Below are 24,816 nucleotides of genomic sequence, written 5' to 3' on the forward strand. Positions count from 1 at the left end.
ATTCTTGCGAAAGGCATCATTATGCCAGTACTACATATAAAAGCAATATTTTTTAAAAGAACATGAACCTCTTTTTTTTGGTGTATCTAGCTTTGAAAAAGAGATTATCCAAAGAAAAGGAGGATTCCTCTACGTGCTTAGAACTCCATGGGTCTCTCTCGTAAAAGTAGAATCTTTCCATCCACCAAAAGGAACTCTCACAAGAATAAGTTCCTCGGAGTTCTAGAACTAGTCATAAACATTCCAAATCCCACGCAACGTGTTGCTGCTCCAACTTTTACACCCTCGAGTCGGGGAAAGTGACAGGTTGGTTCCAACCGAGGGGAACGCAATCCATTGAAGATTAATCACGTTATTGATTCATGAGCTCGATCCTCAACGTGTCTATCAGCAGGGTTTTTTTTACCGTTATTTAACGTGGAAACTGGATATGAGGCTAAATCTGAGTTTTCAAACTCCAGGTTGGTCCATTTTCCCATCTCGATCAAGGAACTCTCGACACGTCCGGACGATTTCGTTCTCATGTCACGCTTTCTTGGGCATGGTCCATATTTATTGAAGGACGAGGCCCTTCTCCGATCCATGCTCAAAATATTGCTTTTGGAAGATGATCATGTCGACAAGGTAAGTGAACGAACTACTCGATTCCACGGATGATCCCCATCGGTAAGTAAACAATGGGTTATAGTCACACCACCAGGGTGCGCTTTCTTAGTTCGTGTTAGTTAGTCTCGTACAAAATCAGGACTGATTTGCTTCTTTTCACTTATGATTGTCCATATGATAAGGGCGTTAGTTGTTCCTCATTTAAAGGAACGGATTGTGTACACTTCCAGTTTCTTTCCAAGGGAAAAATGAGTAACTCAGTTCACAAAACCATTCCTTGTCCGAAAAGTGGAATGGCGTACCTAGAAACAGTTCCTTTTCCTAAATTTTAAATGATTGATTTTTCAGGACTTTTTTGACATTATTAGTATACTTCCACTTTCCTGATAAATAGAATGGGTATTTTTTCTCAAGATATGCCGAATCTACAGAAGGGAAATGCAATCCATGGAGCAAATTTTTACAAATATTATCGAATAACCCAAAGGATTTGTGGCTTAAAGTAAAATCCAGCAAGAACCACATTGCCGATTTAATATGATTATATATTGCTGTTGGCCCCAAGAGCTTCAAGTTTTCCTCGGTGGTTAGAAGGAAAACGATAAAATTAAAGTTGCGTCGGCGGTCGAAAAAGGAACGAATTTTGGATCTTTTCAATTTTTCAATCAATTCTAAATGCAACTATTAACATTCCTTTTTCGAAAAAAAAGGAAACAAATACTGCAATTTCTTTACTATACTGCCCTGTGGACAGAGTTTTGGGCTTATCGAGACAAAATGTCGAGCAAATTGGTTCATCAAATGTATGCTTTCAGATAAAGTACTTTTTGGAAGTTCCGAAAAATGGCAATGCCAGCAAGGGAATTTCTTTGTTGCAAAAAAAACATGTCATGCAACGCATTGTTAGATTTCTTCATTTCTATAACGATCTAGCAATATATTTCAAAAAGTCATAAAGTATGTCGATTTTTCCTTTTTTGGAAAAAAAGTAATGAAACTAGAAAACAGCTACAATTTGCTCATTTGGCCAAAAATCGCCACAAATACAACTAGCAACCCAAAATTCCTAGATCAAGCAAAAGGAGCTTTATTTATTTTATTTCTCATTCGATCACCCTTTAAAGTAAGTAGTCCCTAATCAAGGAAAAAAAGTCGCGCAAGGGGGAAAAAGTAAAGGTGTTAACCTACTGAAAAGGGAAGACAAAAACAGAGAAGGACCAAAAGGCAAAAAGAATTGACAATGTTCCCAAACCAATGGTAGATGATTCTTGGTTCAAAAATGCCATTGGCAGCCAAATGAGGCTCAGTCTCCTATCGAAACAACGTTCTTTTCCCATGAGCCCATTTAAAGGGCCACATTGATGGAATACGAGCCCTTTTCAAAGAACCTTCTTTATTGACGTATCGGAACAACATGGGGGGTATTCTCTTCTTTAGTGCTCGTACGTCAAAAGTGAATATTTAGACATATTTCTATTCTTAAGTAAGACTGAAAACGTGAGAACCCTTCCTCTAGTTGTTAAAAAAAGGCAACAAGAAATGATCATTAACAGTTTGATTTACATACGATCTATTTTTGGTTTAGTTTTTCACGGGCTTGTCTAATTGTTACAGAGAATGCAATCACAGGTACAATGAAAATGAAAGGTTATAATTCGTTTATTTATTACCTTTCAATTTTTATATGATATTTGGTCGACCAACGAATTTGAGTAAGCAGAGCAAGCTAGTCCTTGAATGTAGGGTTAATCCGGAAGGCTAGTTCAAAATTTGTCCAAGTTTGACTTGAAAAAGAAGCTACCGATTCAACAACACCTACATATTCCTTACGAATGTTAGAAGGAAGCACAAGAAACAATGAAGGAGCCCGAGAAAGAAGACCTTGATACCTTAAAATTTGATTACAAAGGATGCTCAATCTTATTTTGATCTTGATCTTGGTTTGCACTTTCATGCTTTTAGGTCCATGTCGTTCTTTTCGACAGCCAAAAGGCCATTTCAGCGACTAGGAGTTCCGGTAAGTGAATTCGATGTTAATATGCGCTCCAAGCTTCGAAATACTGACAACAAATCATTTCAAGTGATTCCGAGTAGCTCATCAGACGAGTTTGTACTTGAAAGTTCGTATCATAATATGCTTGAGGCAGTTCAAAACACATCACCTGGATCGACTTCCGTTTCAGAACCTAATAATCCGAACAAAATCCATTTCGAGGATAAACCTCTCAACGATGATCTGAGATCAATGCCTTGGTTTATCGATAGGTAAGAATACTTCGAGTCAGTGTTTGCTTTATACAAATTACTCGTACCCCGTTTCATTACCATGTCTACCTTGTATGTCATAATAGAGCTAGGAAAACAAACAAAAATTGAACACGTTGATACGAAAATATGTCAAAATAGCTCCACTACTTCAGCTTACTTTGTAAAATTTGCTTTGCTTTGCTCAACTTTGATAACGTACACCAATGAGCCCATGTCCAAAAAAACTCCAATTCCTCAATCGTCTTTGCTGGACTTTAATAATCTATAATGGTAGTAGGTATCTGAATCTAGTAGAACTAGCTTCATTTTCTTCATTGATGGGGCAACATCCCTACACTATCAAAGGGGTAAAACATGAAAGAAATGTGATTGAACAAGGCTCTTGTGGCTCAAAGGTGATTTGTGTACAGTTCGTATGCACATTTGCGTCCAGATCTGGACGGATTACTAGATCTGCAGAAATGTTCTCCAGTGCACTCACTTTTTCCCCTCTGGATACTTGCCAACTTTTTTTATTATTTCATGCTAGATGTTGGGGAACACACGTTCAATCAAACCTGAAAGAGGATGATTGTTCTTGTAATAAGAGGCCCCTGTTTACTAAAATAAAACGTACAAGCATGTATCCTAGGGATTTAGTCACTAAAAAATGAGATAATTCTGACTTTGAAGAGCGTGTGATGATGGGGAGCAAAGTTGTTCTCAACCCTGTTGCTATTGAGAAGAAAGCGGAGAACATACCATAGCAACTGGATTCGTTGCTGAGGCAAGTTGAGAGGATCAAGGATAGTGCGTTCTTGATTCTCTCTTATCGGATCGTTGATTGGCAGATAACTAAATTCATTAGTATGGTGAATGGTATTGGACGCGTCTGCAGTAACAAATTTGACAACATAAGCCTTCCTACACCACACAAAACAAGTGATTTGCATTGTCCAAGCTAGAGAGCATTTTTCTCAGCTTTTGTGAGCTAGTTTCGACCAAATATGCCATTTCCAATGAGCATGATTTATCCTCGGAAAATCCTTCAGAATCCTACAATCATCCTTTTTCATTCATGGCGTGTCACATAGAGCAGGGACAACCTACAAAATGTCAATATTTTAAGTGGTTCCTGCATAGTGGCAGATAGAGAAAAATGATAGGGAAATTCAGTTTACAACCTGTACCTGTGCACTGCTAATTAGGGACCCTGGATGCAGAGACGCGCGAGGTTTGGCAAGTGGCTCCACTTCAAAAATGTGAATGATCCGAAGAATTCAAAACATTCCAAACAGATTTTCAGTTGATGCGCTGTATAAGAAAGAGTACTATCATGACAAGCATAAATGAATAGTAAACTATACAATGTGACTTGTAAAATATGGCTGTACTCTCTTTTGTGAAGCGCTTTAGTCCAACTTGATACTGTCAGCATGCAAGAGATCAGTGTGACAATTACATTTTATTGAGAAATACCTCACTAATGCAATTCTGATAAAAAAAAATGACGCCCTAATCCTGTGGAATAAGTTGGTTAAACCTATGGTGGACCAAAGTTGTCATAAACCATTCATAGCTTTTTGCCTTTTTATGTGATACAAACAAACGTGTGAGCTCTTTTTAGACGTGACTGACATCCTGATGTTGGGAAGGTGTCCAAACAAAGCTCATGTTTATTGACAATTGGCCGCCAATCCGATCAGTCGAATTTGATGACGTATACTCAACTTCGCGTATCTCTTCTTAGAGCATCTCTACTACTAATGAGCTGTTCAAATTGGGCATAAAAGCATTTCGAGGAAGAAGAAGTGTTTCAATATTAGAAGTCAAAGGCTGGGTTGTACTGTACGTACTGTAGGGACTGCTGTGCCTGTAGTAGCAGTTTGCGCACTAGCAATGCCAAGACTGGATTTTTTAACCCTTTTTGAATGATTAAGATCCGCCCTCAATGTGATTTTGAAGTGTGCAAACATGTGGAGGAAACTAGTTCAATTCGATGCAACATTCTCCTGAAATTATTCCTTCTTTATGAAACGTCTACCACAGGCAACAAGGCGCAAATCAGCCCAAGGTGCCTCTATCTATATAGTGTTGGGTTTCGATCCGGAAAATCAGCTATTTAGCTTGAAGAACCTCTGGTAGGGCTCCCATTCCAAGGAAAAATGGTACAGAAATGAAGGCCCAAGATCAGGAACGAGCTTTAAAGCAGCCCTGGTTCCGAGACCTAGAACGGCAGGGTCGCGTTTCGCCACTCATTTAAGGAGTTTTTATTTTGATATTGTACTCTCTTTAGCTTGTAATGGGAGCCCTAACCGAGGTCCTTTCAGCTAAAATGCTGACCTTCCGGATCGAAACACATCCCTACGTACCTAACTCGTATGGCATGTCGCCAGAAGTTTAGTTTGCTCGCTCTCTTTTGCTTTGTGTAGCGTAAAGGGCCTGATGGGCCTTGCTTTAGTAACTAATCCTCCATCGGCAGGCCCAATCAAGGAATCTGATGAACACAATCCAGTGAAAACTTGAAAAACATGCTTGATGATGACATGTACAACAGTATAATTTTAGTGATTATCTTTTCATATTTTAATATACATGCGAAATGATGAGAAATGTAAGGCAAAAAATGGTTTAGCTGTCGTTTAATCCAATTCCTCAGTTCATCCAAATGAGAATATGATTCATTTGAAAAAAAATGTAATAGTTAGCGAATATCTTAAGCCAATTTTGTTGACCATGATGGTTCATACTGAGGCTGAATCAGTTGTTCGTTGTCGACTTCGATTCTAAAATGGGTTCTTCAAGACTTGATGAAAAGTGCAGAAAGGGGTCTCAATTCAAGATTTAAAAACGGGAAAGAGATAATGCATGAACATGCCTTGAAAAGAATAGCTATTTCTTGTTGATTCAGTTGCACAAGATAGTCTTTTTTGAAGCGAGTCATCAAGGATGAATCCAGTCATGGACGATCAAAAAGCAAGTCCGTCAGAGGGCGCTTCTAGTTGCAGAGGAACACAATGAGGAAATCAACTCCTCAGCTTTGTTTTCTTTCATTCTCATCTTTGTTATAAAAACACCCCCGTGATGTGATAGAAAGTACTTTTTGTTTTCCTCCCTCTCCTTCTAGATCTGCTTCCTATTCTTGGCTGTCGGACAACTTCATCTTAGACAGACGGTTATCTAAGCATGGAGTCAATCCCCACTCCAGATCCAGAAATGTTTCCAATTGGTGGACTTATCCCTATTTCTCGTGTCAAAAGGTCGCCTGGTCAATCTCCTTCATTGCTCCCATCGATCCGACCACTTTGATCCACAAGTAAGATCCTCATATCGAATTTTCTCATACTCCGACTCGCCTCAAATGGAACATGGAACACGAGCATTTGGAGATGGGAGCCAAATTGCATTAGCACATTAGCATTTACGAGGTGGTGTGTTTTCTCGTTGGTTACCGCAGAGTGAGGGATTACGTGTTCCCAATTGTTTCTTCAAATCTTCTTGTTCCACGGATCGGGTCCCAAAATGAGTACACATAGAAGCCCATGAAATATTGTGTGTGATTTCAGTGCAAGTGGTTTAATAGTCTTTGATCGACTTTTGTCTGGCTTGGATCTCAATCAATGTGGGATGGAAACGGCTTCCGGGGATCATCGCTGGAATCTGATGGATTCCAAGCCGTTGCATGATGAAGATGAAAAAGCAGAACGTGAGAATGCTGAGGATCATTCGGTTCCCGGGACATCTGGGCGGGTGATTAATCACTTCCATGGAACTCATAAATGTCACAGAGACACCAGCACGGTGAGATAGGCACAACCATTATCTTACATGTCTCATAGCCTCATGGGTTAGTTAAGAAGTGCAACGAAGATCTGCATTGCTCAGGATTGCTCTTTGTCCCGCATAAGGAATATGACACCTCTCAAAACTTCCCTGACGTCATCCTTTCCTTTCTTACTTACTTCATCCCCTGTCAAGAGTGACGTGACAAAGTTCCTTGTGGAACTCAATCGAGTGTTCCACGGACCCAATCAAAGATTGGGTTACATTTGAGCGGTAGATAGTTGTTGGTAAACACTCGTTTTTTGGCAAGTGATTAGACATCGATAGGGTTGGCCGAGGTCGCAAAAAGACATTCGATATCCTGAACTTGAAATTGCCTCAGCAACGCGAAAATCGATTCCGCTTCTTGATCAAGAGGGGATACTTGATCGTAACCTAAGATAATGGACAACATAGGAGGTATTTTTGCAAGAACTTTGCCTCTCTAAAAGTTTTTGAAAACCGAACTTGAATAACATATATACACAGAGAATGACGGCCATTGACACGTAGATTTCTTTAGTGATAACGAGTTATCAAGGCATGATGTTGACTCGAAACAATCAAACGTCAAATTTGATCCTTGATTTCCACCCACTCGTGAACACAGACGCATTAAATAATGTTTCCAAGCATAATTCTTGGATTCATTTGCGTTCTTGAGAGTTAAAATTGTATGCTTGAAAATCGGAGTCCTTTGGAAGAAACAATTGCCTTAGCATATACAATTCATTTCAAGATTACCTGTCTGAAGAACATTATGCATGGGTAGAAACTATGATGCTTTGATCATTGATATGCCACGAGATAGATTCGAAGGTCAAAATATCAATATTTCAAGGCTCTCAATAACAAGTTGAATTGTCAAATGTAAGTAGGCCTAAAGATCTCTCTGCTGAGAAAAGAAACTCTGTCCTTTTCACAGCGTCAATAATCATTAAAAGAAATATCTTTGTTCATAGTACTGGTTTTTTGTACTAAAGCCCTTATTGCCTAGTACTGGATGCCTTTTTTTGTTTGGATCATGTAAGTAGCAACTATCAGAGGAGCCATCACCATTTTTTGAGAGGGCAGTGGCCTACTTTTCAATACAATGAATCAAAATTTTACTCATAATATTAGACAAAAAACCTCTTTCATGGATTCAAAAATGAAACATTGGAAAAATAGGAAACTTAAACGTAACAAAAACTATTCCAAAAACAGCTTGTTCCGGCTTTCAATCATTTTTATGCATGTTATTGAAAAATATATGTGACAGTTGTTAAAAACGTTTTGTTAGATAAACTTTTTTTTTCGACGATAAACGACCTTGAAATATAATTCAATCCTTTAACGAAGAACCATTCAGCCCCAAAAGTTCTAGTGACCTTCCAAAAAATGGTCATGACGTCGTCTCCTTTTCCCGCTTCAATGGCCTATTATATTAGTCTTTAAAAAAAAAGTCTCGTCGCCGGACATGGTGGCTGCAGCTTTGCATTCCTTTTGGGTCAAATCGCCACTCCCGAGACCCAAACAACCAGTACTCCCAATAGTCCTTTTTATTGAGCGGAGGAAGCGCCCTCTACTTCGTCTAGGTGCAGTCAAACAAACGTAGAAACGAGAGAATACGCTCTAAGATGCCAGACTTTATCAAGAGATTAGTAAATGAGCAGTTATTGCCCAAGTACTGTGACACACTGAATAGGCCACCAACTCTTCTGGGAGACGTTTCAAATCCTCTGTCGGTAAAATTCCGAACAATTATAATATGTAAATAGGAATTAGATAGGCATGCGTATACTGTATGTTTGATAACGCGCCAACACATTTTTTCAATCACCATGTCCAACAAAATAGTTCTAGGATAAGTATAGTTTCAAAAGTTTTGGTGACTGACTTTCATATCATTACTTTTACTAAACTTACATTAACTTTATAAAACAATTGAATGAAAGAAAGATAATGATGAAAAGTCGCTAGTATGCCACAAGTATGCGATATATAGCTCTCTATTTATCCTTATTTAGATTTCAAAAGTGTTTGTAACTTTACCCTTATAGGAATTGAAAAGCTTCTCAACAGTGTTGGTGGTGTATTTATAGTGTTTGAATAGATCAGCGATAAGTTGTAAAGCCAAAAATACCGTGTTGGAGTTAGGTATCTTAGAGCGTATTCTTGTATCTCTCCATTTCTTTGTCCTCAACAAAAGGAGTGAGAGAGGACAATGGAAAGGACTATTATTGCATGGTGTTTCTGGATTCCAACGTTCCTTTTGTTTAACTCCATTAGTCACCATCCCTCCTTGATCTAACTATCCCACAGCCCCAATTTCACCTTGACTTTGGGATATCAGACATGGATATTCACCCCTGAGAGTAGTTCTATGTTTCTCAAAAGTGGTCTCCTTACATCGCTGACCATCCCGACTTCTATACTGAGAACTGACTCATTCAAAGAGTTGTAGTCTGTTTCAGAAATGCATTTTATGTACTTCTCACCATTTTGGACGCGAATAGTGACGTCATTACTGGTAGGAGCATTTTTTTACTAGCTCGCCGACCTACCTCTGTTTTTCCATAAACCCTAATTATATGTAGAAGAACATAATGAATCGATTTAGGTATACCAGGAACCTTCAGGTCAACCATGACGATTTGGTTCCATTTGGAAAATAGAGCTTGGCATGTCAAGTCATCAAACAAGCGTCACATTAGACCTTATCAAAAACCATCAAAAACAAGCGTCGAAGGTCACTTATTCTAATGGGAGGTGTCCTTCATTTCTTGCCGTGCACACCATGATGGAGGTTGATGATGGGCTTTCTCACTCGTTTTAGTGCTCTTTCGATCCGGGTCACGGATGGACTCGAGGTGGATACTTTTGCCGATGCAAATCGGGCTTCTTTGGCGCAACGGGAAGCCTGTCCTTCAATGGGAGCTTGGTGGAAGGTAAGTCGAGTGGTTTGGTTGTGCAATGCGCCTTCCTCCTCATCCTCATCCTCCCTGTACTTGTGTACGTATGAATGTACTTGATTTGCCCTCATTCGGGTCTTGTTCGCTTTGCAGTGGCATGGAATGACAAATTGCATGAAGGCTCGGATGCTTTCGATCTTCTATACCGATGCCAGCCTTGTGCCGAAGGCTGCGCCACCTGCTTGGATGCCTCGCCTTGCTTGGCTTATTACAACTGGATGTTCCGGTGAGATATGCTGGCAATCTCTTGCAGGGTGAGGCAGCGAAAAAAGCACATTTCCCTTGACAGTGTTCAAAGGCTTTTGGGATCAATGAATTTGATCCAAAGGAGGAAATTTATTTGGCCAAATCGGTCCTTTGGGTAAAAACAGACTGATTAGGTCACGATGAAAGTTTTGGGCTCAAGTATGTCTTTTTAAAGAACTAGATAGCAATCTTAGTCCATTAAGCCATGGACGAAGTTGTTCTTCCAATACCTCTAAACATGAAATGTCTCAAATATGATTTAATGTTTTTTCTAAAACAAAACAGAAATTGGACTTGAGGATTTCGGCTTTAAAATGACTTTGAATTGGATTTACATTTAGAAAACTTAGAACGCTCATTACGTACATTTAGCGACTTTCACCTGTCTCATTTGATTGTATTTTAAGTAGTGACTTTCTAGTTGTTCGAGAGAGAAATCTCCCTTTCAATGACGAAAAACAAGAAAATGACTGTGTGGTTTTTTTAAATTGCTAAGCAAGTTAAGCTGAACTTATTGTTATGTTCATGTTTGTTTAAAAATCTAAGATAGTTAAAGGCGTCGTTAATTGTCGGATTTTTTAACCATTACAAACTAGAATAAAACAAGTAGTCTCGTTAATGAAAAGCTGGAATAAAAGGGCCCATTTCTTTAACCAAAAAAAGGCATCTCTTTGTACGACCGAAAGGTATCTCTGCCTCACCCGGTAGAAAGTTTCAAGGAAAGTTTTGCAATTTCATAAGGACTGAAACTGCCTTTGGAGCTTACCAATCGGTTAGAAAACAAGAAAAGGCCGCAAATTGGGTCTAAGGATCAAAGAGCTTTCTTCAAACTTTCGAGCCAGCCTCAACTGGCCTTTGTCTTCCTCTTTATGATAAAAAGCGATAAATGGAGTAGTTCAGAATGGGCATTTTTCATAACCCTCTCTCAAAAGCGAGCAATGGAGACTTGAGAAAAAGGCTTGCTTTATGCATTTGAAATGAAAGGACTCTTCTTGGCCTTTTCAGGTGGGTCCTCCTTGTCATCTCTATTCTGTGTGTCTTTCTCAGCCTCATCTTCATTCCCCTTGTGTTCAAATTTCGGAAGTACAAAGTGAGTCGGTGGAACGCATAATTCAACTGTCATTCCGTTTATCCTTTTTTTGCGTGTTTACCGAATAGGTCTTCAAACTCGCTAGCCCCATGTTCCTCAGCATAACCCTGGTTGGCTGTGCCATCATGTACTTGGAGGTCAGTTTTCGTCCACTAATGACCTCGGGGTGTCAATTATGCCTCTTTTTCGTTCTCTCCAGATGGTGGCAATCTTTCCGTACTTGAACATGCCGACTTGCATAGCAACGAAATGGACCAGGAACATGGGCTTCCTGGTCACCTACAGCGCTCTTCTCATGAAAACATGGAGGTAAGTGAGAAAAGTTGGGTTGTACTGTGTGTACTGTCATAACAAGCCCACTTATGGGACTTCAAATCAGATAAAAAGGCCCAATTTCGCATTCACTATTACACATCCACCTAATAGCATATAAAATTGAGATCCTTTAAAAACAAATCGTGTTTTACCCATATGATCAAAGTGGGAAAAAATATTCTCAAAAACCGGTTAGGTTTTGAATGTGTTTCAGGGTGCAGATTTGAAGTTGGTTGTTTTTAAGATGGATAAAAATGTTTTAATCGCTATTTGAACTACATTTGACAGAAAAGCTATATATTTTGTTTCATTGTATTGAGCTTGAAACAAAAAAAGCATTTGAAAAATGACAGGGAGGGCATTTGTAAACATATAAATATTACAAATATTCTGAAAATGAAATGGCTCAAAATGCAACGAAAACGCTTAGAATTGGTAGGGGGCACAGTGAAAAAAGACATGATCATTGAATAACAGTGGACTTGAATTTAAACGACATTTGTTTCAATCTTCAAAAAGATGATATTTCTATATTTTTCCAATCGTAAGCTCAAACTTAAGCTAGAAAACGTCTTCTACAATTATAGCAGTACTTGAAACTGCTGAAATAATTCTCTAACCCTTTTTCCGTCTTTGGGCTCGAAGCCTTTTACGGGATTCGAGTCCAAGTTCTGTCTGATTCGATCCACCACTACTAAAGTAAGGACAGCCCAAACCATCAATTACGAGATCAAGAACAACAAAAAATGTCTCAAAAAACGATTACACTCTTGAGTGAATTGGCAAGAACCTTTTGTTTGCAATTGAATGAAACATTTGTGAGACGTTGGCTTTTTTGATCAAACTATTTTTGCCTTATTGCCGAACGACTCTTGCCATTCCCTTCTTGACCGAGCTCCATTTCCTCTAGATTCAGGGTGACGTTCTGACTTGAAACCCATGGGATCCTGGATTGGGGGGCTCTCTGGAGGCTGTGATCAATGCCAAGGGTTGACCACACATCAAGGCATTAAGGACATCATGCTGAACTTTGAACATGTCCGCAAAACAACCAAAAAAGATGGCAAAAGTTGATCGACAATGAGACAAAAATTAAGCGATTCCGATGGCATGATCAACCTCACTTGTTAAAATGCCTTTTCTGACACTTGTTTTGTTATGATTACGAGGTTATTGGACTGGATGGATTAATGTTAATTGGTGTCGTTGGTCGATATGGAAAGGAAGAACTTTATTGTCGCTTTTTTTAACATTTCATCTCAGACTTCAAGATCACATCCAACTATTGGCTTATTTCTCTTTTAGTCCTTCCGATATTGAACTATTGTCCCAGAATAATATGAATCGCCAGTCTGAAATGATCCACGTTTGAGACAAGAAATTCATGATTCACGGCTGGTTTTGTTTTTCTTTTATTTCAGAGTTAGTTTGACGTATCGCGTAAAATCGGCACACAAGCTCAAACTCACGGATAACCAATTACTCCAATGGTTCTTCCCCATCCTTTTGGTTATGGTCATTTATCTTTGCTCGTGGACCGTCAGTGATCCACCGCAGGTAGGTCAATGTCGTAAAGAAGCACCTCGTAAACCACCACGAAGCGACCCATTTGCTGAAAAATGGGTGTCATTTGGGGGACAGGAATGGAACATGGTCCCTTATTGATTTGTGCATGTTATTGCAAATGGAACACATCATCTTTCTGAATGAACTCTTGCTTGTTAGTTTAAAGACTGGTTATCTTTTCGCAGAGGTTGCGTTTTATGCTAGAGCTCCCATCTGTTTTGGTAAGCCATATAAATTATGATGCCGTAGTTGGAGGAATGAAACGGGAATTCTGACACCTGTACCAAGAAAGATAAATAAAGGATTTGTCTTTAAATATGCAAACAGGTTGTCGAGTGTTGGTTCTGAAATGTCATTTAACCATGCGCTCTTTTGGAGACCTCACATCATACAGGGTTGGGCTCTCTCTCTCGGGAGAGAGAGAGATCGTCAATCATAAATTTTTGGCCTATACCAATGTTTCAAAACTTCGTAATATAGCATAAGCCGAAATGTCTGTGGATGAATCGTTCTTCTACAAATTTAAAAGTTCGTCAGGATAAGGTCACAAAGGCTAGAAAGGTTGGGACTGTTGAGTATTCAGAGAAGGTCCGAAAGGTATCTGATACTGTACGTTGTGTAAGGCATCCACGAGCTTGGTCCCAACCCAGGATTTAGGATCAATTATAGTGACCGTAGAATGTATAATATGCGTTTTGAGAGCATCTTCAAGCTTTCGAGAATCCAGGCTAGTTCGAACAATGAAGTCCACATCTCCTCTTTCTTGGGCTCCTTCATTGTTTTATTTGCTTCCCTCTAATATTATATACTCTATATATCTATATTCACTAATACAGGAAATACGTAGGCCTTGTTGATCCGGTAGCATCTTTCAAGTCAGACTTGGACAAATTTTCAGATAGCATTCCAGATCAACCTTACATTCAAGGACTAGCTCGGTCTACCAACTCAAATTTGTTGGTAGACTTAATATCATATAAAGATTGCAAGGTAATAAAAAGTCGAATTATAACCTTTCATTTTAATAGTACTGGGGATTACATGCCCTGTAGGGGTTAGAAAAGCACATGAAAAATACCAAACGAAAAAAAGTGATTGACCAGATTTGGGCTCAAAATCTGGATTTTCTCGAACTTTCGGTTCCGTTTGGGTCAGCTTGTGACGACATGATTTTTGAACGAACCTCTTTAAAGTAAATGCTTTTAAATAGAATTTAAATTGACAAAAAAAAAGTCTTATTTGTTTCATAAACAGCATATTCTGAAAAAGGACTCAGATGGAGTTGCTACGATTCTGAGCGATTTTCAACTGATCACCCGTTTAATCCAAGTAGCTCTATTATCACTGATCAATAATAAGCTTCAGTGGACTGAAATAGTGACAATTAATGTCTAAAAAGATGGGAAAGAAAGACACAAACTCAAATTTATGAACGCCCTTTTCTCGCCACTGCTAAATAAGTTGTCAATATTGATTTGCCATTCTCATGAGTCCTATTTCCTTTCAAAAAGTTATTGCATTAATGTGAATATACTTGAGGGGGTGAATGTAAATCCCGAACATTGGGTAACAGTTACGAACTTTGTCGAACCTTCAAGATTGGAGACACATTTTTGAGAGGATTTACAGTAATTCCACTTTGTTCAAGGCCTGAAGCACGGCCTACAGTATTTACATAATTCGTAGCCTGAAAACGCTTTCTTTCATGAGGGACTCATTTCCAATATTGGGTAAGTTGATTCACTGAAAAGTAGCAGTGGTATTGGAATTGGAAGATTGTACATAGAAGCGTGTACCTATATCCGAAGGAAAAAGGACCCATCCAACACAAAAATGTCGCAACAACTCCTCTCTGAACTTGCATTCTCAAATAACCCGTTATTTTACTGTGGTCCCAAATTTCACCTACCGTGCTTGGCTAGATTCACAAAAAGAAATTGGATTTTGTTTGAAGTACTTCTAAAAGCTGAAATAATTCACTTTTAAATCCAGCCAAACGAAAGGAACTTTTTTTTCGACAATGGATGTGAGGTTGAGTGGCATATGTTCTTTATGAATGGACCAATTTACCGAAACCTCCGTCATGATTAAAGACGGCCAAAATATGTGGTATCCGTTTCCTGGCCTAAAACAGGTTTGGTTGCATATCAAGCATATTTAATTTTTTTGTTGTATATTTTATGCCTGTTTTGGCTTTAAACTGAGGCAAAAAACTGTTTTCCATATTTTTGCAACAAATGAAGAAATTGTACCTGAATGGTCTAAAAGACGGCACAAGTAAATCAAAAAAATGTCTTAGTTCAAATCAAGCCGTTGGAATTGAAAGTCTTAAGTGAGGAGATGTGGAGCAGTGTTTCGTCCAATTTCCTAATCAAAGAGAGATCTTCGGTATGATTCGCCCAACTGACCTTCCTTAACGAATCATTTTTTTAATATGCCAACCCCACCTAGAAAAAATGTGAGGGCCGGCCTCAATTTAAGGCAAGTTTCAACCCTCCAACCAAACCTAGCGGTACTTGGTTAAAAAATGCTAAAAGTCTATTAAAACCAATGGGCTTGTGACCAAGCTGGACTGTTTAAGATTTTATTGTGCTGATGATGAAAGCAATTGTCCAATGGTTGTGAGAGAAAAGATAAACTTAGGAGGAGCTCGCAAATGAAAGCAAAAGATTACGCAATAGAATTTGGCTTTGTTTGAGTTGATGATTAATGTTTTGTTCTGTTCACTTGCCATTTGCTCCTTTTTTTTATTTCAAAATCGTGATTGCTAACCGCGATCATTCCTTTTGCATTTTACAAGTTTTTCCATATTTTGACAAGCCTTTATGCATATGCTATGTTTTAAAGCATATTTTGACGTATCTAGACTTTCTTTTATGTATATGTTTATGGGATAAAACAGAGTTCTTCAGAGCATATTTTGGCCGTCTCCAGTCATGATTTTCACGGAGCGTTTTGTTCGGGAGGCATTTAAACCAATATCTTATTTGCCATTTGTGTTCAGAGCATTTTTCTTCTGTTGCATTTAGCACGAATTTAGAATTACCCACTATAGTTCAAGACCTCATACTTTTGCTATGCTTGATTGCTCTACATTTGTCCCCGTGCAACACTAACAAGTCTCTTCACAAAGTTCAACGGTTAGAATGTCAAAACTTTGCTTTTCTGTGGGAATTTTTTGGGAGCATGGTTGGGGCCAGCTCTAGTCTTAAAATGTTAATTCTTAAATTGAATAAGATATACCAGAGGCATTTTGGCGTTAAAGACGATGAAATTTGGACCATTACTTACCATGTAACTAAGCAGTGGTGTGATAGATGATATCATAATTTATAATCAAGTGCTAACTAATTGTGCTCGCAATTTTCATTGAATATATTCTTGAAAATTATAGTTTTAATAATGTTTTTAGGCATGTAAGTTTTTTATGTGGGCTAAAATACTATAAAGCAATAAAATAAAAATTGTTTAATAAAACTTTCTGAGGTAGAAAAATGCCAAAATGTGTTTGGGAATTGGTCTGGAAACTTGATAGGGCTTTTTGAACATCCCGTTAATTGAGTTATGGAGATGAAATTACCTCGCTCCAAAGTTTGCCTCAATGTAATTACCGAACTTTTTCAACCGTTGAATTATACATGTTCAATTAGTTACTTTTCCGGTTAGTATCTCAAGATTTCGTTCCGTCTTTCATTTTCAGGCTGTGTTTATCAAGGACTCGCATGGTCTCAAATTCAAACAATGTCACTTTGGTTGGTGGGATGGGATCCTCTCCACAGGTAAAGGAGTCCTTCTTCACACTAGTGGACCAGTTTTACAATTGTTTGGCCCGAATTCGCATTTTGCTTCCTCAACTCTATTGGAAATTTGACGGAAACGACAAAATGAAATCAAATTTGCCGCCATTCTTTACGACTGGTACCACTTCATAACAACTGATAGAAAACTCTAAATCGTGATTATGACCCGTTGTGCATTTTCAATTTTTTCGGTGACAAATGCAAACGAAAATTGTATTTTGTCTAATCACAGTGCAAATTGTGCCCTAATACCTATCAGGTGCTAGTAGAGGTGGGAAATTTGCATTGCTTCTCGAAAACTAACTGGTATTCTCGACGGAAGAGCATCCGCATTTCAGTCAGACCAGGTTGGGCGAAAATACTTATTTCCCCTGTCTGTCGATTTCCATGAAAAGGCTGATCCTGTTAGTTAGAAGGAATTGTCCAGAAATTAATTGGCCTAATCCCTGTCCCCATTTCATTCTAGGCGAATTAGTCTTCCTTCTCTGGGGAGTACGGGTTTGCGTCAGTGTCCGGAAGGCTCGGACCCATTTTGGCGAGGCCAAACTCATCCGATGGTCCATCTATAACATAGCCACCGTCAATTTGGTGATGGTTTCCATCCAGTATGTTAGAGAGGATAGCCACTCTTGCGGGAAGACTCTCAACGATAATCAATGCCAATATTTTTGCAGTGTACTTCTGTTCCCTCACGCTGGACCGGATATGAAATACTTCTTGGGATTCTTACGAACCCAGATGAGCACGAGCACCACCATTATTTTGGTTCTGGGAACCAAGGTAAGCGACCACTTGCATCTCACTCGAGAAAGTACAAGTTTACACTGGGATGGAAAACCAGGATTGAATCCGGTTTGAGCATGGAAGCGGGGCTAGTGATGAGGCGAGTCCAGACTCGAGTCCGAGTCCTTTCTTAAAGACTCAATTTCGGATTTGTGAAAAGAAATCTCATTCTTTGGTTTAAATTTCCCAATATGAGTTTTGGTTCGACTTGAGTACAATGAAAGACTCGAGGCCTCTGCTGGACTCGCCCCAGCACTAGTTCAACTTTATTCCTCAAACCGGATGCAATTCTGGTTTTCCACCCTAGTGCAAAGACCCCCTAAGCTCCTGTTACTATGCGATGGAAAATGATGAACGTAGGGAATAACACCGAAAATTGATCAATGATTGAGAGCCCGCTCTACTATTTTTGTGTGTTTTATGAAACATTTTTTCAACCAAGATTGGAGTCAAAAGGCATATTGAAAACATGTCATTGAACAACCTCTAGTGGTCAAAAAATAGGGTGGAGCATTTCGATGAAATATTTTTTTCATTTCACTGTTTAACTTATTCATATTGTAACCAGGTTCTATTTTCTATTTAAAAACGGGTTTTCCCCTTGTTATTAAGGTTAGTTAGCACCGGTCTGATTTAAATTGCAGTTCTGGCGCGTGGCCAAGGGGACTGCTAATGACCTGGACGACCAACTCCGCGCCAAAGGCAATTCGGCCTGTATGTTCAGTATTCCAGTGGAAGATCAACACGACGAGCCTAAGGATCTAAGCTTAGAAAACGAGGAATTAAAGGAGGAGATCCAGAAATTGGCCTCGCAAATCCAGTATCTCAGAATTGTGGGGATGCTGACGGCCAATTTTCATATCAAGAACAAGAAAGAGGGCTATTTTTCCGAAGAAAATGCAACCAAGTTGTTCCAGCAGAACCTGGAAACTTGCCTCCAGGTACAAAAAGAATAACTTGCTCAAAGATTGGATGAGTTGCTCCACGAACTGAACCAATTGAGCCTTTGAGGAAATGAGATTTTACTGTTTCCATTGTCTTTTGCTGACTGCCTTACCGCTACTGGGAATGGAATCCCCAACACTTCAAAATGAAAAGACCTGATACATCTCAATTAGCTTTAAATTCATATAATATCTGATACAGACTAGATCTGGCTAGCCCTTGAAAACAGGTTTAATCAGGAATCTTGTCCAAGTCTGACTCAAATCCTGCTACAGGATCAACGCCCCCATAATCCCTGCGATTTGTCCGAGAAAGAAGAGAGGTGGACTTCATTGTTCGAACTAGCCTGGATCCTTGAGGACTTGAAGGTGCTCTCAAAACGAACATGAAAGCCTTTATGGTCACTAGAATTGACCCTAAATCCTGGGTTGGGACAAAGCTCATGGATGCTTTTGAAGACGTACTAGTATCAGATACCTTTCGTACCTTCTCTGAACACTGTACAGCACCAACTTTTTTAGTCTCTCCCAATACGAGAGCTCTCTCATTCCTGTGATGTTCCTAGTGAAACATCTTTGGACTTGCTCGACATTTTGCAAACCTGCTGAACTCATTGGAGCCCAAATGGGAGAGGCATATTCAAGATGCGGCTGAACAATCGACTTGTACAGGGTTAGCATCGTGATGCTATCTCTGGACTTAAACGTGCGATATATCCAAACACACATTTGAAAGGCTTTACCCAACTTCAACTGGATATGCTCATCGAACTTGCCATTTATTTGGAGGACTTCTTGGACGTAACCTACTCAAATTCTACCCTAGCGGAGTGTTGAATGGCGTCGATCCAAAACGGAATTTCATTCTGTGCCAGACTATGTTGTAAAGATTTTGCTTTATATCTATTCCTTGAATTGGATTTTTCCTACAAGTTTGCCTTTTGGCACAGTTATCAAATGTTATTCATTAAATCATTTCCAAGCAGTGTTGCCTTTTCCAATTTGAGAGCTTGAAATTGAAGTAAGCTACCGAAACACTGGTTTCCATTTCCATTTCAGTGTATTAAATCTTGCCATTTCCAAAGTTTTGAAAGACTTCTCGATTTCACGTGACAACTCCTGTATCTTATCTTTCCTTCAAGTCAAACAGCAGTAGCCCATCAAAAAGAAAGGTCCCCATTTCCCATGGGAACGGCGGATAACCACCACCAACACTCCGCCAATGGCAAATGGTCCCCTCTCCCTTGAGCATCAGGTTCCATTGGAACAACACCCTCATCCATCCATCCATCCATCTCATTGATCTTTCCAGAACGGGTCCCTGTCCATGGCCAGCATTCATCGAACCCTCTCCCTCAATCAGTCCCTAGGGGGCCCGGCCCATCGTAATCATCGACCCCACCCCAAGTTGCGAGCCTCCAGTTCGTGCTCGGTCCAAGTTCACAAGTTCCAAGCGGATAATCGACGATCTCTGGGAACGTTTGCTCCGCCAAATCGAGGTCTGCCGGGTGATCCATCAGGGCGGGTCGAGAACATGGATGGGTCGTCCCAGCCAATACCAATCAGGTCAGTCTCGATCGGCGACCCTGCTGCGGCTCCCCGGTTCATCTCGTCCCAATTCGAGAGAGCCGGGAACCCTTTGGAACCGAGTGTGGAAACCTATCTGGTCACCTCGCCCTCGGGCAGGGTCATGGCGTCCCCTTTGGAATTGATGGCTCATCAAGATGGAAAAGGAAGCAGGCCAACCTTGGTGCATTTAAAGAAGGAGACGTGTCCAAACTTGATCCAGGAGGGCAAGAATGTGTAGAAGGAACCAGAGGGCAGTTTGGGCATCGCGGTGCTTATTATCAATAATATCCCATTTCTAGTCAACACCAACGACAAGTTTTCAAATATACTTCTTTCCATGTGGTGGAAGCAAGGTTTTAGGAAAGACTCTCAATGCTTTTTTTTAACTTTTATGACCGTGGAACTCCTCCCCACAAAAAAAAGAAGTGTGGGTGAGAAGGCTATCCAGGATTGATTCTGTTCAAGTACCCATTTGGTGCAGGAAATTTAATGAAAACGTCAACTATTAAAGCGTTTGTTTTCCAATTGGTCAAAGAACGACCTTGTCTCCAATTTCCGGCTATCAATTGACACTTTATAGTTGTTAGCTCTTTTTTTATTGGCCTAGGCATTGTGTCAGCAAGCTGACATTTATTTAGTCCTCATTTGAGCTTGAATGTTGGTGACATTCAAGAGAGCAATTATCTTCAAGCGTATCAAAGCCTTTATTTCAGTCTGAAATGTTTGATATTGTTCCAAAAGTTGTACTTTAAATGTGCATGCAATTTGTTATCAAATTAAAAAAGACACAATGTTGTAAAAAAACACTCTCATTTAAGACACTTGTGAAGAAAATATCGAACTTTGAAGTCAAGTTCCAAATTTTCGTACAAAGTGGGTACGTGATTAGTATTTTCCCTTTAACGAAATGCGTTGGATAATTTTACTGATTTCCTCCTTTGACCGAGTTTCAGAATTGAGTTCAACCCTCGTTCTTACCTTGAAAAATATTGCATTGAAATTCTCTAGTTCGGTGTTTTATGTACACAAAACACTATTAAAGAGGTTTCTCAAGTGCCAAGAATTCTAGTTTCGTATTGTCTTTCCTAAAGCAAGAAAAGCACCAAACTTTATCAAGATACGTATTTAAATGTAGCTCACTCATAACCTTTAAAAAGGCAACTTGTTCGAAAACAAGAAATCATAGATTTTACGAATACTCTGAATTACGTTTTCAACGTAATTTATCTATTGCGTTTAAAGATTTACATTTTGCACTTGATTTGACCTGAAAATCCTTCTGCTGTATCTTAAACTAATTGCCAAGAAATATGATTGAAAAGTTTGATCTCTCTATAATATTTGACCTGTTTTTTTTAACTGCTTGTCTTAACAATAGTTTTCCAGCAGATGCTGAGTTCTCAGTAAAGAATCTGAGAAAATTCCAGTTTTATAAATGCAATATTTAATTAGGAGTATTTAAATATTGCATTTATAAAACTGGAATTTTCTCAGATTCTTTACTGAGAACTCAGCATCTGCTGGATATTTTTGATATTTCATGTCAGTACATTACTTCAAGTACTAGTGACACTTTTTGATCTATCTTAAGTAATTTAAATGATTTTTTTTCCTTTTCACAAGTTGCTCCTTTTGTTTTATTGATTAAGGAAAACTCAACTAAAAGTCTGGGAATTAGAGCAAACGCTATGCGAGATCTGAAGCAAATCCTTCAAATTGACTAAGTACCGTATATGTATGAAAAGTACTATAACAATCGATCTCGGTTGGACCCTCCAGTTCCTTTCCAAAACATGATCCCCCATCTAATTTGCTTGTTTGACAAGTTTTATTGGCACATAGCAAAGGGCTCTCAAGTCATCATGGCTTCACAAACAGGGGTCATTCATAACAAAAGACTTTGGGCGTATCAACAAGGTGAGTACACAAAGCTACTGGGCAAACAATTCAATAAAGTGAATGATGTGGTGCTGGTCACGGTGGTGCTGGTCACAGTTGACGTGATGGTAGACGTGGTATAATAGAACTGAAGGAATCTGGCATCGCGATCGGAGCTTTTGGACGAAACCAACTGCAAGAGAATAAAAAGTAACAATTGGTATCGGAGTTGAATGAAACTTGATACAGACGACTGATTGATTGACTGACAGACTGATCAGTTGGTTGATTGGTTGGCAAAGCATTAGAAATACAAAGGTCTCATGGGATAGACCCTCCCCCCAGAGGAAATTAGAGTCTGAATTTTTATCATCGTATCATTTTTACCTCGCCCGAACCTGCGGCGCTTGAAGCCGGGATCGCAATGGTGGCACTAGGTTCAATCATCCGGACATTAGCAATGTGTTCCAAAGGTTCTTGACTGATTCGAAAAGCCCGCTTTTTCCGTCGGGCGCAGAGCGTGGATAACGAGGCGGTGGTCGTGTAGCAGGCGGTGGACGTGGACACGATGGAAGTGGACGTGGTTGTGATGGTTGTCTAGAAGGAAAGAAAACAATGAGAACCTGCCTTGGTGTTCCAAATTACTAGCTCAGTGTTTTTGCCAATGGAAAAAGGCTCCATTGCTTCGAATGAAAATGATATATTCTTAAATTACTATTTGCACAAGCTGATACGGCTTATTTGTAAAATGATTGGTCTGATGCATCAATAAAAAACTCTAAATCTTGGACTTATATTTGTTTGCGAAGAAGTTGTTGTTTTTTTAGTATCCTTTGCTCAATATCGTGTGATTATAAATAGCATTAAAATGTGTTATAAAAGTAGCCGTTAGAGCTCTACGGAAAGAGGCGCCACTCCCAACAGGCCTTTTCTAAACGATTTTCGAAGTAGGGCAGTCAAACCAACTATTAACTTATTGTGCTGAATCAAGAATCTGAATCTGAGTACATCCAAAGTTTAATTTCAACTCTCTGACGATGAAAGCTTCGGTCAAGTGACCAGAATGATTTTGGAGTGTCATTTCTCTACCAAGAGCTCTCGTTGGGGAAATTGTAACGATGGTTAGGGCAAAACCTGCACTCTCGTGAGGATTGCAACTTTTCACATAATCACTAAAAGTTGAAATCCAGGATCGAACACGGAGTTTTGGACAAAAGAAGTCAAAGGAGGAAAACAAAATTGGGGGCAACAATGCTGTATCTTAATTTATATTGATGTGTTAAAATTGGTGTTGGGAAAACAAAGTACTGACTAATCAAAATATGGAACTAAGGTGAAATTAGTTATTGAAGTGGAAAATCCAGTGGACAATAATTACTTTTAGCACGTGTGTTGATACAAAATACCGCAATAAAGAAACCTGCGATTATGGGTTTAACTGTAGACAGCTAGTTTGTACTAAATATAAGTACATTTTTTTCTTTCCGCACTTTCACTTTGAAAAAGCGGACCGTTCAACTTTTGATTTAATGACGAGCATTTTTGAAAAAAATTGTAAGATTTTTTCTAAAATCAATTGCAGGCAACTAGCGGTCAATTCATTTTTGCAAAGAAGCATTCCAATCATAATTCACTTTTGGTACTTCTTAAGTACACAAGTCTTAGAAGAAAATAAAAAAAAAAAACCATTTGCTATCGTTTAGGTTGTTTGGCAAAAGTTGTGTAATTGTGCAAGAAGATTAAATTACTTTGGAAATAATGAAACAAAAAGAGACCTCCAATTGCACTACTTATGCCCACCTATGACAGCTCTAAATGAACAACAGCAACACTCACTGTGATAAACAGAAAGGGAAGGATCACTTTTTCATCCATTGTCTTACCCTGAATAAGAAACGAGGCTGCCTGTGGCCCTCAGCAGATGTGTTCGCCAGAGCTGTTCCCACAAACAGTAATCGTATTAGCATCCATTTGATCTAGAAAACAGACCCTTGGATTATAAGGGACATTTGTCCCTATAAGGTATTAGTAAAGCTTGGGTCTTACCATGATGAGGCTTGGTGTAGAAATGAACTTGGGATTGGAAGGACATTCATGAATGCATCATACTTATGAGGTGTGCGATCAAGCATATCCAAGATCATGTTCTTCTGCAATATGATGAAATTGACTTTCATGGCACGCATTGAACTTGTGAAAACGTTCATGGTTGAACATGAACAGTCAATGAATTCAAAACGTAAGAGAAAATGAGGTGAATCAGAATATCTGTTCCGGCTGTTTGGCCAACAAAAGGAAGAGGCTTGAAGATACGTTCAAAACGATACACCATTCATGACAACTTTAGATATCAAGGCAAAAAAATTGCCATCAATCGAATTTGACCAATCTAGATCAATCATTACAAGCAAGGCAACTCGCCGTGAACACAAAATAAACAAAATTACCCTACTCATTTCAATTTTCAGCCTGATCGAGCGACTGGATCAAAAGTTATGCCGTCTCAAAAGGCACTACAAAGCTCTTCAATGAATGAACGAACTAGCCCTCTTGTGGTACGAGCGTAATTGATTACCAGAAGAGGGCTAAGTAAGTCATTCATTCTGTGCTCTGTTATGTACTGCACTTTGAGAGGGCATAACTTTGGACCGAGTAGTTTGATTGAGCTGACATTTGAAATACGCCATCGCAGGGATCTGGGGCCAGCCTTATTTGAAGAAGAATTTAATTCATTGACTCGAATTGGAGTTGCTAATTTTCAACCTTACCATCCCCGTCCATACTCCAGTGGTTCATGTCCAAACGAATGGCTACACAAATAAATATCAAGTCACCAAACGATGATTAGCCACGGTGGTTTCCACTACACTTGAAAAGATTATGCTCAAATGCCAAAACTTCTAGTTGCGTTTTTCATTGTTTAAAAAACACAAGGACGAACTTTGAAAAAAACTGTGCATTATGAAAAGTAGCTCATATAAGTATATTAATCCACT

The 24,816-nt window shown here is 39.2% G+C and overlaps 2 protein-coding genes across 5 annotated transcripts in view; one reads left to right on the top strand and one right to left on the bottom strand.

The window, feature by feature from the left end:
- The window catches only part of LOC131892043 (probable G-protein coupled receptor CG31760), a 38,295-nt gene extending 17,740 nt beyond the window's left edge, over positions 1-20,555 (top strand). For 3 of the 4 annotated variants that reach the window (XM_059241768.1, XM_059241769.1, XM_059241770.1), the window contains 16 exons: positions 462-624; positions 2,569-2,623; positions 2,790-2,871; positions 5,981-6,169; positions 6,420-6,654; positions 9,494-9,605; positions 9,723-9,855; positions 10,881-10,965; positions 11,034-11,102; positions 11,165-11,274; positions 12,702-12,837; positions 16,547-16,625; positions 17,113-17,251; positions 17,321-17,426; positions 18,074-18,370; positions 19,686-20,555. In XM_059241768.1, coding sequence (XP_059097751.1) covers positions 462-624; positions 2,569-2,623; positions 2,790-2,871; positions 5,981-6,169; positions 6,420-6,654; positions 9,494-9,605; positions 9,723-9,855; positions 10,881-10,965; positions 11,034-11,102; positions 11,165-11,274; positions 12,702-12,837; positions 16,547-16,625; positions 17,113-17,251; positions 17,321-17,426; positions 18,074-18,370; positions 19,686-20,180 — 2,485 coding nt within the window. In that variant the 3' untranslated portion in view covers positions 20,181-20,555. Of the gene's footprint in view, positions 1-461; positions 625-2,568; positions 2,624-2,789; positions 2,872-5,214; positions 5,402-5,980; positions 6,170-6,419; positions 6,655-9,493; positions 9,606-9,722; positions 9,856-10,880; positions 10,966-11,033; positions 11,103-11,164; positions 11,275-12,701; positions 12,838-16,546; positions 16,626-17,112; positions 17,252-17,320; positions 17,427-18,073; positions 18,371-19,685 lie in introns of those variants that run through there. The other variant, XM_059241771.1, reaches the window with a different exon arrangement.
- A 1,196-nt stretch (positions 20,556-21,751) lies between these two features.
- Positions 21,752-24,816, bottom strand: part of LOC131891359 (uncharacterized) — an 83,794-nt gene continuing 80,729 nt past the window's right edge. The window contains exons 2-5 of the mRNA XM_059240889.1: positions 23,867-23,970; positions 23,704-23,796; positions 22,208-22,417; positions 21,752-22,013 (exon numbers count right to left, since the gene is read on the bottom strand). Coding sequence (XP_059096872.1) covers positions 21,852-22,013; positions 22,208-22,417; positions 23,704-23,796; positions 23,867-23,869 — 468 coding nt within the window. The 5' untranslated portion in view covers positions 23,870-23,970 and the 3' untranslated portion in view covers positions 21,752-21,851. The remainder of the gene's footprint in view (positions 22,014-22,207; positions 22,418-23,703; positions 23,797-23,866; positions 23,971-24,816) is intronic.

Source organism: Tigriopus californicus, chromosome 12, assembly GCF_007210705.1.
Source record: "Tigriopus californicus strain San Diego chromosome 12, Tcal_SD_v2.1, whole genome shotgun sequence".
Lineage (NCBI taxonomy): Eukaryota > Metazoa > Arthropoda > Copepoda > Harpacticoida > Harpacticidae > Tigriopus > Tigriopus californicus.